This window comes from Pelobates fuscus, chromosome 5 (genome assembly GCF_036172605.1).
Source record: "Pelobates fuscus isolate aPelFus1 chromosome 5, aPelFus1.pri, whole genome shotgun sequence".
In the NCBI taxonomy this organism is placed as follows: domain Eukaryota; kingdom Metazoa; phylum Chordata; class Amphibia; order Anura; family Pelobatidae; genus Pelobates; species Pelobates fuscus.
Genome location: NC_086321.1, coordinates 351,359,055 through 351,371,599, shown reverse-complemented (window position 1 = coordinate 351,371,599; position 12,545 = coordinate 351,359,055). Strand labels below are relative to the sequence as shown.

At 39.4% G+C, this 12,545-nt stretch overlaps 1 protein-coding gene across 2 annotated transcripts in view; it reads left to right on the top strand.

Annotated features, from left to right (window-relative positions):
* The window catches only part of LOC134611731 (GRAM domain-containing protein 2B-like), a 43,265-nt gene extending 32,877 nt beyond the window's left edge, over positions 1-10,388 (top strand). The window contains exons 3-13 of one of the 2 annotated variants that reach the window (XM_063455921.1): positions 4,734-4,818; positions 5,001-5,070; positions 5,468-5,571; positions 5,717-5,815; positions 6,591-6,662; positions 7,439-7,507; positions 7,619-7,691; positions 8,095-8,175; positions 8,612-8,711; positions 9,050-9,154; positions 10,070-10,388. In XM_063455921.1, coding sequence (XP_063311991.1) covers positions 4,734-4,818; positions 5,001-5,070; positions 5,468-5,571; positions 5,717-5,815; positions 6,591-6,662; positions 7,439-7,507; positions 7,619-7,691; positions 8,095-8,175; positions 8,612-8,711; positions 9,050-9,154; positions 10,070-10,085 — 874 coding nt within the window. In that variant the 3' untranslated portion in view covers positions 10,086-10,388. The remainder of the gene's footprint in view (positions 1-4,733; positions 4,819-5,000; positions 5,071-5,467; positions 5,572-5,716; positions 5,816-6,590; positions 6,663-7,438; positions 7,508-7,618; positions 7,692-8,094; positions 8,176-8,611; positions 8,712-9,049; positions 9,155-10,069) is intronic. The other variant, XM_063455922.1, reaches the window with a different exon arrangement.
* The last annotated feature ends 2,157 nt before the right edge of the window (positions 10,389-12,545 follow it).

The following is a 12,545-nucleotide window of genomic DNA, read 5'->3' as shown; positions in this document are numbered from 1 at the left end:
TGGCTGGATGTTGACTATTCCTGGGTACTTTGCCCTGTCTGTGTATCTAATGTTAACAATTGTGTAGGCTGGTAACGGTATGAGGTTGTAACTGAACAAAAACAAAACATAATATAACATCAATTTAACGGTATCTTGGCACCTTGTAGCCATTTGTTGGGCGGCTCGAGTCCTGGGATGCATTTACGGGTACCGCACTCGGAGGCAAGTGGCACTGCCCGCCAATGCTCCGGCTTGGTATGACCGCGTGATCCCTGGGATTCCCTCATCTGAGGGTGCGGGGTTCTGGCATGTGGACGGTCCGTACTCCTTCCAGGCCGTAGCGCTTCCAGCTGAACATAGGTTGTGCCGGCTCGTAGTCTCAGTGCAGTCACCAGCAAAAGTAGCGGCTTACGTGCGTCCATGATGCAAATGTCCCGGGTGTCGCCCAGTCACTTGGGAAAGGCGTTATCTCGGTCCGAGAAGTAGCATTGGTCGGGTTCCCGGGGGGAGCAAGTTCCCCAAAGAGGGCAGGTGCGATAGTGAGGTGCGAGTAGATTGTGGTGCGGCTGGGGTCGGAGTGGAAGCTCCGTCTAAGTCGTGACTGAGGCGTAGGTAACTGGCGTGGTGTTCCGTGGTATAAATGGAGCGCTCTTCTCCGGGTCCCAGTTGTAGGTCGGGTTGGTGGGGGCTCGGGGTTCCGCTTGTGTGAGCGAGTCCCAAGGTCTGCAAAAGGGCTGCTGCGTCTCGCAGACCCTGGATCTGGTGAGTTGTCTCGCCCTGCTGCACGAGGAGTGTATGGGAGGACCGCCAGCGGTATTGTACGTTGTATCGCTGGAGTGTGGCTGTGAGTGTCCGGAGTGCGCCATGCCAAAGTCCCGCTAGACAAGTCATTGTAGAAGGTTAACTTTGCGTTTTCGAATTGTATGGGGAGTTTTCCCCTGAGGGCGGTGAGGACCGCTGCTTTGTCTGACCCATTTTTGAAGGTGAGTATAGTGTCCCTTGTGGCCGTGTCTGGGGATTCGGGATCCTGAAAAGATCTGCAAGTGTAACAGGTTTAGGTTGGCCTGGGGGCAGTATGGTTGCCAGCAGGCGCCTGCAGCTCTGCCTCCGGCAGCCCCTCCAGTATCCCTCTAACCTTTATGTTGCACCTCCTCCTCGCGTCCTCCTCGGCATCTAAGCGCCGTTCAAGCTGCCTGTTTTTGTGGGTCAGGTCGCGCATGTCCTTCTGCAGCGTGGCGATAGTGTGCTGGTGTTCATGCGAGACGTTTTCAAGTGCCGTAATACGGCCTGTCAGGCCCTGCAGCTCTCCCCTTAGAGCGGTGACATCCGCAAGGATGTTTTTTTGTAAATCCGCTAACAGGGTTTTAAGCACTCCAGTGGTTACCAGATCGGCATCAGGGGTATTCTTCGGTTTGTTCGGTTTCGTCTTCGGCTTTGGGTCCGGTGCTCGGGGCTAGTCCTCATCGGCTCCCTCTGAGTAGTCTTCCGAAAAATCCGAGCAGCCTCCGTGGAGCGCCGCCATATTGGATTCACTCGGGCCACATGCTTGCCGCCACATCTCCCCAATTGTGAGCCCTGGGGCAGGTTTGCCCGGCTTTTGATTTTTTTTTTTTCGTCCCATGGAGCTGTAGGGGTTCTTGCGTGTGGTCCACGGTTAGTGGGGGTAATATTTTCAGTGTTTAGGCTTATTATCTCTGGTTTTGGCCCGGAGCTCCAGAGTTGTGCGTCCGTTTGCTTCGGCAGTTAGGCTCCGCCCCCCCCGCAAGTGACATATTTAGAATGTTAAAATCTATTTTCAAACTTCACAGGCAAGCACCTCTTTATTTAGTTAAAGCACCATTTTCACGTATTACTTAGTTTTGAGCTCCTAGAGGTCCTGGCCAGCCTGCCAGATTGTGTTGTGCAAGGGTTGAAACATCTCCTCTTAAGATGGTATTATGGAAGGAATATGAAACATTCCATGGTTTGCCTAATCCAGTATCTGACTTGCTGAATGCATTGTTCTGTAAGATAAAACTAAGAGAGTATAGAGAGCTTTTGCATCGACCATCTTCAGCGTCCAACACCCAGAACAGTACCACTAGTGGAGTATGTTTGAACTTACTACCACCATTTTGGATTGTAAGTCTGAGTCGATGTATCTGTACCTTGTAAAAGCAGACACTTTTGCGTCCCTTTAAGTAAGAAAACCTTTACTGTCCAGTCAGTTTCAACATGTTTTGCATCAATGTGGGAGGCATACATAGACTCACATGCCTCCATTAGTTGAGTTCTCATCCATTCTGCACATAGAAGTATCCTTTGGGAAGAAGCTATAAGCAAGAAGAATGTGTGGGTCCCATTGTACAGCGCTACAGAATCTGATGGCGCTATATAAATAATACATTAAGACATGAGAGTTAAAACCTTTGGTCCAATACTTGTAAATGAGGAAAAAGCATCCATTGGAATCAGTCATGACCAGCAGAATGTTTCCCCCTATCAAAACAGCCAGGAGAAAAGGACAATGGACATGTCTAATGACTGTGTTGCTGTAGTCACTGGTTAGGCAAATTATACATTCTTAAAAGCTTGCTGTGGTCTTCGGTTGCTAATGTCAGGAAGCTAAACCGGCTCTAGGGCTAAGAACAGCTGGTTTAAAATTTTAACACCACGTGATAGCCTTGTGCATTAGGGATAAATGAAGAGATGGATTGCAAAATAAAGTTTAATGCATTTGTGCTTTTTTTTTTTTTTTTAAAATAACTTTTATTAGTGAAGTTTGCAAACAGAAACTTGTAAGACATGGGTTAAAATGTAGAGAGGGTATGCACAACAAGGCAAGTATGAGCCAGAAAGTGTGCATCTACCAGTAGTGAAAGCCATATTTAAATGTACAAATTATCAAGGTCAGTGAAGTCTATAGACTATTGTACTTTTCTGTTTTGATGTATGAATTAAGGTGGAATTGTTATTTTATTTTGTCACAAATCCTTTTCTCCTTCACCCCAATAAATGCAACTGGATCTGGGTACTATCGCTAACATCTTGCTATTCTACATTGGGCCTGTAGGCCTCACAGGCCTGCTTGCACGACGTCTGCCTGGCTGTGCCTTGACATTCTCACATTTGATTAAACTGAAATAAAGCAAAAAACATTTGAATTAGAAAGAATAGAAAATCCATAGCCAACTCTAGTTAGCATGCCATTAAAGGGAAACTATTGCATGTAGATTTTTTTTTTTTGCATAATCAAGTAACTCACACGTGTGATAGGAGACAAAATTCTGAACGAATTACAGACTGGTGCTTAGTAAATAAGAGGGTAAATTACACAAAATTGCCAATATAATACTCTTATTACCTTGTTATAGTAATATGACACAACGTAAAATCCATCAGTCTCCATTTAATTGCACAATTAGTACTTTATCACAGAACTCGTTTTTCCTCCAACACTTGCTAGAAACGTTCTCCGGTTACATGTTGTATTTTCCACCGACAAGGAACAAACTCAACATTTTCACTCTGTTATTTAAAAATAACAAAGGCTGGTAAAGAAAGGTCTGCTCAGGGTATATTGTTTTGAAGACTCTACCCCATCATTAAAAGTGGTAAAAGCCAAGTGGAAGTTCCAGAAGTTGACATGTTGTGTAAGAATAATTATTAGCCGTTTAAAAAAATAAAACAAAAAAACTATTGTGTTGTTCTGTTTTCTGGACATAGAGGAGGTTTATCAAAGTATTAGTTTCTGAAGAAAAAAAAATTGTAAAACAGGAGGAGTCCCCAATAGAATGTGCCTGCTGGTTCACAGGTTTCCGTGGTGATCACCCCACTTGTTAGTACTTTGAATCACTTGTTAGAAAAGTACCCTTTGACAAATCTCCCCCATTGTATGTTTTTATATAATACTAATGGTCAGTACATGCTGTATGGATGCTTGGTTTAGTGACCGTAATACAGTTAGTTTTGTTCACCTGCTAAATATTGCATTTAAAAAAAACAACATTTTTTTTATGTTTATCAAATTTAAAGGACCACTATAGGCACCCAGACCACTTCAGCACAATGAAGTGGTCTGGGTGCCAGGTCCCTCTAGGGTCAACCCTGCCTGCTGTAAACATAGCAGTTTCAGAGAAACTGCTATGTTTACATATGGGTTAATCCAGCCTCTAGTGGCTGTCTCATTGACAGCCGCTAGAGGCGCTTCCGCGCTTCTCACTGTGATTTTTCACAGTGAGAAGACGCCAGCATCCATAGGAAAGCATTGAGAATGCTTTCCTATGGACTGACTGCCCGGCCGTGCGGCTCTTGCCGCGCATTCAACCGATGACGACCGAAGGAGGAGGAGAATCCCCAGCGCTGAAGGAGCCCGGCGCTGGAGAAAGGCAAGTTTTTAACCCCTTCCTCCAACTTCAGCCCGGCGAGAGTGGGACCCTGAGGGTGGGGGCACCCTCACGGCACAATAGTGCCAGGAAAACAAGTTTGTTTTCCTGGCACTATAGTGTTCCTTTAAGAAATTTACTTGATTAATCTGTTTGAAGATGACAATTTGGGGAAAAAGACACACATTCAGAGTTTTTGGGTAAAACCACTTGAAAAAGTATTTACGATTTCTATAATAGGTTGGGTTAATATTTCAGCGAACAGGCGTCTTGCAGCATGATGAATAGTATTACAGTTATTCTAGGTTTTATTAAGACCAGAAGTCATGGAAGGACTAGTACGTCTGTTTATATCCTTAACAGAGATGTTCTATAATTTGGTTACAGGTCAAAAACATATGACCAACCACCATCCTCGAAAACGACTGATCAAGATATCTCAACAGAACGTCGTCGATCGATCACTACCAATGTAAGGACATGTGAATATGTGATCAGAGGCCAAAGTTAATCCTACTCTTTTACTTGGTTTCACCAAAAATATTTCTCAATTTTTTTTTAAGAAATCAATTAACCAGTGAGAATTATTCATAAGTTGTGCAATCCTGCTTAAAGAAAGCTACTAAAATAACTCTCCCATTGTCCCTTCTACAGTTACCAAAGCACAATCTCGCTTTCCACAAGTTGTTTCGGGATGTATCGGAGGATGAGGAACTAAAAGACAGTAAGTAACCCATTTGTGATTTGCACTGTCATAAGGTTAGTAAATAGATTTTTACCTGTGCAAACAAGGTTTGTTTGAATAAAATGTTTAATCACTTCTATTCTCCTTCCTAAAGCGCATCCAACCAGTTTGTTTGTAGACTTTTACTGCCTTGCAGAAGTTAACCCCCTCGGGCTTAAAGTTGTGCATATTATATCATCACGACTGTCCTGATGGGGTTAATTTCCATTTTGTTTTTTAAATAAAAAAAGTACAATTTTGATACTGTTGCCATTAAATTTTTGTGACTTTTTATTTCCCCGCCATGCACATTGCCACCATTCGTATTCAGGCTGAAACCTTTTATTGCGCAAATCTCACTTTCACATGGTGATCTTGATCTTCCCTTACATTTTAGGTTTTACCTGTGCCCTTCAGAGGGAAGTCTTATACCAGGGCCGGCTTTACATCTCTTCCAACTACTTGGGGTTCTACTGCAGCATGCTACGCAAAGAGATCAAGGTGAATCCTTGGGGTTGGGACCAAAGATCGATTTCCCCATTCTGTTTCAGTGGGTTTCTCTTGGGTGGTTATCTGAGGCATGATCCAGCTTTTTCGCTACTATATGTCCATTACCCTTTCTAAGTTATCATATTGTCTCCTGTAGGTCTTGATACCTGTGATCTCTGTGATTCTTGTTAAGAAAGCAAATACAGCTCTACTAGTGCCCAATGCCTTGAGTGTGAAAACCACTGAGGGAGACAAGGTGAGTTTGAATAGAGGGTTGGGGCTGGTCTTTCAAGTGTTCATACCATCACACAAAACGGAATTATTTAGATGGATTTTTCACAGCATAGCATTTGGTATGCATTAGCACAGCAGTGAAATGGAGTTTATTAGATTTCTGCACGCACACAAAATTTGGTTTGGCCAAATCGATTTGTCTGAAAAAGGGTTGAGTGATCCGAAATTGCTTCATTGGACGTTTTGGTCCAGACAAATTTCAACCATGCAATCATTTCAGGAAAAACCTAAATGGCATGAGGACGGAGCAATCCGTATACCTCAAAATATATCCATAGTATATATAATGTGTGTGTGTGTGTGTGTATATATATTTATATATATATATATATATATATATATATATATATATATATATATATATATATATATATATATATATATATATATATATATATATATATATATATATATATATATATATGTATTATTATATACTATTTGGCGCCACAGTCAGAACTCCGAATCACGTATCAAACAAAACCGCTCTTTCATGCCTTGTTGCATTTGTTTCGTGATTCGGTAATATAGAACTTCTGTAACTGGTGTTACAGAATTCATACAACCCACTGATCGCTCAAAAATTTGGACGAAACAGAATTTGTTTGAAACCGAACGCACAAACCTGGAGTTTTAATATCCCACTTATCTGTTGTTATATTCAAATAACCATTGCAAACACCTCAAGAGCTCATTTATTAACTCTTTTTTTGTTAATTTGACATTTATTATTTCAGTATCTCTTTGGGTCGCTACGGAACAGAGAAATTTGCTACCAGGTAGTGCGCTCCGTGTGCCCCAACCTTAAGGTAAGCCATTTTTTTTTTTTTTTTTGCCTACCACCTCACTTAGACATCAGCTTAGATACAGCAATTTGTTCTTCCATAGTGTATCATTACATAGATCAAATCAATACTATCTACAAATGTTTTTGTCCTAACCTTAATAAGCACATTTTTTTGGTATATTGTCACCGTTTATCATCGCCTATATCCATGTAAAATAAAACTGCAGAGCCTTCTCCAACTTTTATTTGTTAAAACAATAAAAATAAAATATAAAAATTAACCGAGCGTGTTGAATATATATATATGTGTATATATATATATATATATATATATATATATATATATATATATATATATATATATATATATATATATATATATATATATATATATTCAACACGCTCGGTTAATTCTGTTTTGTAATATATTTTAAGATAATACATAATCTATTTCTGTTTTATGCTCCTATAAAAAAAAAGGGTGAAATATTATTAGTTTTAAATATGAATGACTCAAAATACAGTAAATGTTTTACATAATTTTTTAACCTCTAACAATAATTAACCAGACTCACGTTTGCGAAGGCTACGAATGTAATAATACGATTTGCTTCCTGAGCAATCGTTCGAGAATGCTTATGCATGGTATAATTTTAGTTTGTTGGTTTTCCCTTTCGAACGGTGTCAGCTAGTATAAGTTTAGCGGTTTCATTTCACTTATTTTGTAAATCTATGAAATTACGAAACGTCTCCCTTGTTTTATATTCGAACTTGCCACTATTCTATTCCCTTCACTAGGATGTAAGTGCTCAAAACACGCCACTGTTCTCTACAGAGCCGAGCCCTGAACAAAGCAAAAAGGTCTTGGTAAGAATTTGTAATAAAACTCTGTTTGCCTTGTTGTAATGCGTTTGTGAATTGTTCCGACCCATTGAACTTACCCTTAACTGAACATGTTTACTTTGCTTTTTCTTACAGAATTCCAGCCATTCTGATCTGGAGCAGCAACATCCGGATTTGGACAGCACAGAATTCCCTAATAATGGCATTGGTGAGTAGTAGACATATGCTCAAACTATAACCACTGAAAGAAAACCATTGTGGGTTTTTATTTTTATTTTTTAAATTTGAAATTCTTTTTTATACACTGCAAAAACATTTCAGCATGAATTGTATTATTCTAAAAGTACATTGCCGCAAATAAATGCAGCTGATGATTTATCATATATTTTTAATCAAACGAAAAACAAAACAATCTGAGGCCCATTTGTTTTATTTTATTGACTTTTTAAAAAAAAAAATTCTATAGAACTGCATCCCACAGATACATTTTGTCAGTTTCACATGTTAAAACACACAAAATGGCGGTTGTCATCGTTTTGAGGATACCGATTCATTCATTGTTAGAACATCGTAGACATGGATGTTAACTTACAGATATTCTGTTTTTACAGCGGTCCCTTTCCAGGTACAGAGTCGGATAAGGACTCCATCTAGCGAGGTGGATGGGGTAGCCCTGAATCACTGGAACGATGGTCAGTGAACACACCTGTCCTTTACCACATATTTGATAACGATGCCATGTGTTGTGTTTCCTTTGTAGCACATGCATCAATGATTTCTTAGGCTTGGGTAGAATTCAGTCCGTTTTCTATTTTTTTGTGTATATGTTTGAGCTATGCGGTCCAATTTAAAAAATAAATAAAATACAAAAATTTAAATTAAAAAAAAAAAAAATCTCATTGGGTGGTCCAGATTTATGTGCTGCCCCTCTATGCCCCCAATAGAGTTCATGGCACCTCATCAACAATAAGTATGTCGATATGACATTTATTCTATTTAAAAGTAAGCATAGAATTTTTGAACATTGTAATATTCTAGAATGGAATTTAGGCACAGGACATATACACTAGATACGCTTAAGCGTAGCAAATATGCATACAGGAATGTTGATGTACTTTTTGCTCTCAGGAGACATTTGTAAGGAGAAGCCAACTCTAGACTCATCTAATCGCAGACGGTGGACGGAACCAGGCACTGTCAACTTTCTGCTTATTATTTACATGCTGCTGTAAGTCACTTCTCATTTTGTTTCCATCACCGGGGGTGTATGATGTCATAGAAAGGGCAAGGCTAGGTAATATTTTGTGTAAGGTGGTCAATCCACTATGGAAACTTAGAAATGACTTATAAGAAGAATGCGGGTTACAGAAATAATAGACTAACGCTCACTTTAGAGTAAAGAGCGGAGGAACAAGTTATGTCCATGGGACTGTTCTACTCCAAGGATTGTTCCTATACCATCACAATTAACACTTCTTCCCTTTTAAAAACCTAAAACACGTCTTTCCTATTTTTCTGTTCTCACCCTGAAATAGGCCTTAATTTGTCAACATTCTCCCCTATTAGGGTCGTCGTACTGCTGGTCTCATCAGGTTATATAGGATTACGGATTCTGGAGCTGGAAAATCAGCTGAGCATCATGGGAGCCTGGCCAAAAGGACAAGAACAGAGGTAGTGTGAGAGTGTATGTGGCTGAGTGGCTATTTACTGTAGTGCAAGTTTGTGTGTGTGTGTGTGTGTGTGTGTAATATTTGCCAACATACCCAAGGTACTTGACATCAAACTGGTAATGGAGAAATAAAAAGACACAATTTCAGGGACACTGTAATATATTTGTGTATATATATTAAATTTAGATGTCTACGCACTCCACCACCCCCATATGTGGTACCGCTAAATGTGGTACCTTATATGTTTACTTTAACTACACTAACTAGAATGTAAGCTCGTTTGAGCAGGGTCCTCTTCAACCTATTGTTCCTGTAAGTTTATTTGTAATTGCCCTATTTATAGTTAAATCCCCTCTCATAATATTGTAAAGCGCTACGGAATCTGTTGGCGCTATATAAATGGCAATAATAAATAATACAAAAGGCAGTCAGAAAGCTACCACAGCTTATTGCTCTGTTCCACATTTAAATTTTTTATTTATTTTACTGTTCCCATTTTGTGTCTGTAATTACAAAAATATGTGCCTATTCACTGGCTGGATATAAATTCACGATTTTAGTGATTTTGTATAAATTTTATTAATATTCACTTAACTTTTATTTTTATTTTTATTTGTAACTATTCAGTGAGTCACATCCCTTTTGGTTATAGGCTAACTGGAATATACACCGTGATCATGAGTCAGGTGGCTCACTTAACATTCCTGTTTTTCCACATAGTGAAAATTCCACAGCGTCAAAGGTTGTCCTAGATGTATGCAGAGGGAAACAAACCCTCAGAGAATGCAGCCCAGTACTTGTAGATAATGACAGGGTGGGCACTTTTCATATATAGACTAGTGTACGCGTTATTTGGATACATTATATATTTCTTTATTACATTGTATTTTTGTTTAAACTATTCTCCAATCCACAGGTCTCAGGACACTTGAAGCAAACGCAGAAACCGTAGCTTGTCACACTTATATGGAAATAAGTAGTGGGGGAAAAAAATGGTGACTTACCACATCGAGAGGAGAACTACAGTGGCCCCTTTAGTTCTCCAGTTTACAGGAATACTCCATCAGGACAAAAAAAATGCTTTGCTGAATTCAAGAGACTCCGAAAAACTTTGCACTTTATATTCTATGGCGCCAAAATAATCAGAACGGGGGTTTCTGAATCGAGGACCAGCTCATGTGGAGTTAAAAGCGATGTGATGCAGAGTACCAAGAGCCAGTTTGCCTCCCGAAGCTTACTGTCCATGGAATAGATTTACTCTCAGGATCGAAAATAAAGAGAATCCAAAGCAGGATCCTGAATGTGATGGAAAGACGGCAGGAGTAATTTCGTTCAAATGATCTGTTGGAAGACATTCGGCCTCCAGTAAAGAAGATAATCGGAACTTTGCTAAATAGACAGTTCTCTACAGTTTTGACCGCTAGTAAATTGACATTATTGGGAGATCGTTGTCATTGAGAGTGTTGTCAGTAATAATGCTGCTTTAAAAAAAAAACAAGTTTCCTTAACTTTCAATATGTGGCGATAAAGATGGGGTATGAGAATGAACAAAGAGACCTTTATGAAAAGAATGGGCCGAAAAAAATGACATTGAATAAGGGATATTCCAGCTGGTCTGAAAATGAGAGAGAAAATGACAAACGAGCCTGTTTGCCCGTTTCATACCTCAAAGACTTCAAACACTTCACTCAGCCACAGAAATGCATCTCTTTTTTTGATCCAGCAAATTTCTCATTTAGTATTTATCGGGACTGATATGCAGGCAATCAAAGGTTTATTGTGCTTTTTAATAGAAATTGATTTATACATATATGTAAGAAACAGATTTTTACACAGATTATTTATGTATGTTGTGGTGTATTATTTTCTATAAAACTGGATTTTTCTGGATATTTTTATATTTGTGTTTGAGTTGCATAAACCGCCCTGTTGTCTTGAAATGCGTTTGCTGAGATCGGATCTTGTAATATTCTTAACGGCGAGGAAAGGAATGACATTTGGCAGTTGGCATTCCAGAAACCTTTTTGAAGTTCAACATTCACTAAAGAATCATTTTATCTAAACTAGACGAATAACGTCATGATTTTAGAAAAACAAAAGATATGATTCAAAAGCAGTCATACACCATGTATGACCATGGATGGATATTTACTGTGTTAGGATCATCTTGGTTCAATCACGTTAAATTACAAACAAAGAAATGCATTTTAGCATGAATAGCTTTATATTGATGTTTCTAGTATAGACATGACACTACAAAATCAGGTTAAATACGTAAAATTTTTATGTTGACCAGAGGCAAAAAAAACTCAAATTATATGAAAAAAAAAAGGTAATTGTACAAAAGGTCTTCTTAGCAATTGCAGCACCATCATGCGACTATACTAGAGAGTGAGGCTAGAGGGATATGTGGGTATAGATCTGTTTTCTCGTGTTCGACACTAGGGTGAGATTTAAAAGGACACTTTAAGCACCCAAAAACTTTAGCTTAATTAAGATTTTTTTTTTTATTGTATAGATCAAGTCCCTGCCGTCTCACTGATCAATTCTCTGCCATTTAGGAGTTAAATCACTTTGTTTATACAGCCCAAGCCACACCTTCCTGCATGTGACTTGCACAGCCTTCCTAAACACTTCCTGTAAAGTAATCTAGATATTTTATTTTCCTGTATTGCAAATTCTGTTTAATTTAGGATTTCTGATCTCCTGCTCTGTTAATAGCTTGCTAGACCCCGTAGAAGCTTTCTGTGTGATTACAGTTCAATTTACTGAGCAGGAGACAGAAATGTCTAAAGCAAATGAATATCTGATTGAAAACTAAACGATTTTGTTTTCATTCAGGCTGTGTCCCTCAGTTACTTTATACATGCGCACACATAGACACAGATGGGCGGATACGCACAAACACATACATGTCTCCCAACCATCCCAATATTGAGGTACTATCCTGCCATCCTGCCTTGGTTCCCTACTGCTGCTTTACCTCCCTCCACCGGCGTCCTGTTTGTCAAGATGCCGGAGTTCGGAGGTATGCACATAGGAACTCATGGACAGGTGCACATGCAGACACAGTCAGGCACAAACACGAACACTGGTACAAACGGGTATATGCATACGCAGACAGACATAACATATTAATCTCCCACAAATCGTACAAAGAGAATACTGTGTCCACACAGACTCCCCTGTTTAAGCTGCTGGCTAGACATAGATCTTTAAAATCCTCTGCGAGCACTGACGTCTGCAGGAAATTCACACTCTAAGTAAAGGACCAGGCATGCCTCTTACTGGAAACGGGAGGGATCAGGGAGACTATTTATGGAGGTCTACTCATGGCAACTTACAAAAAAAATAAAAATGATATAAATCTGAAGTTGGTATTTAAAACTCTA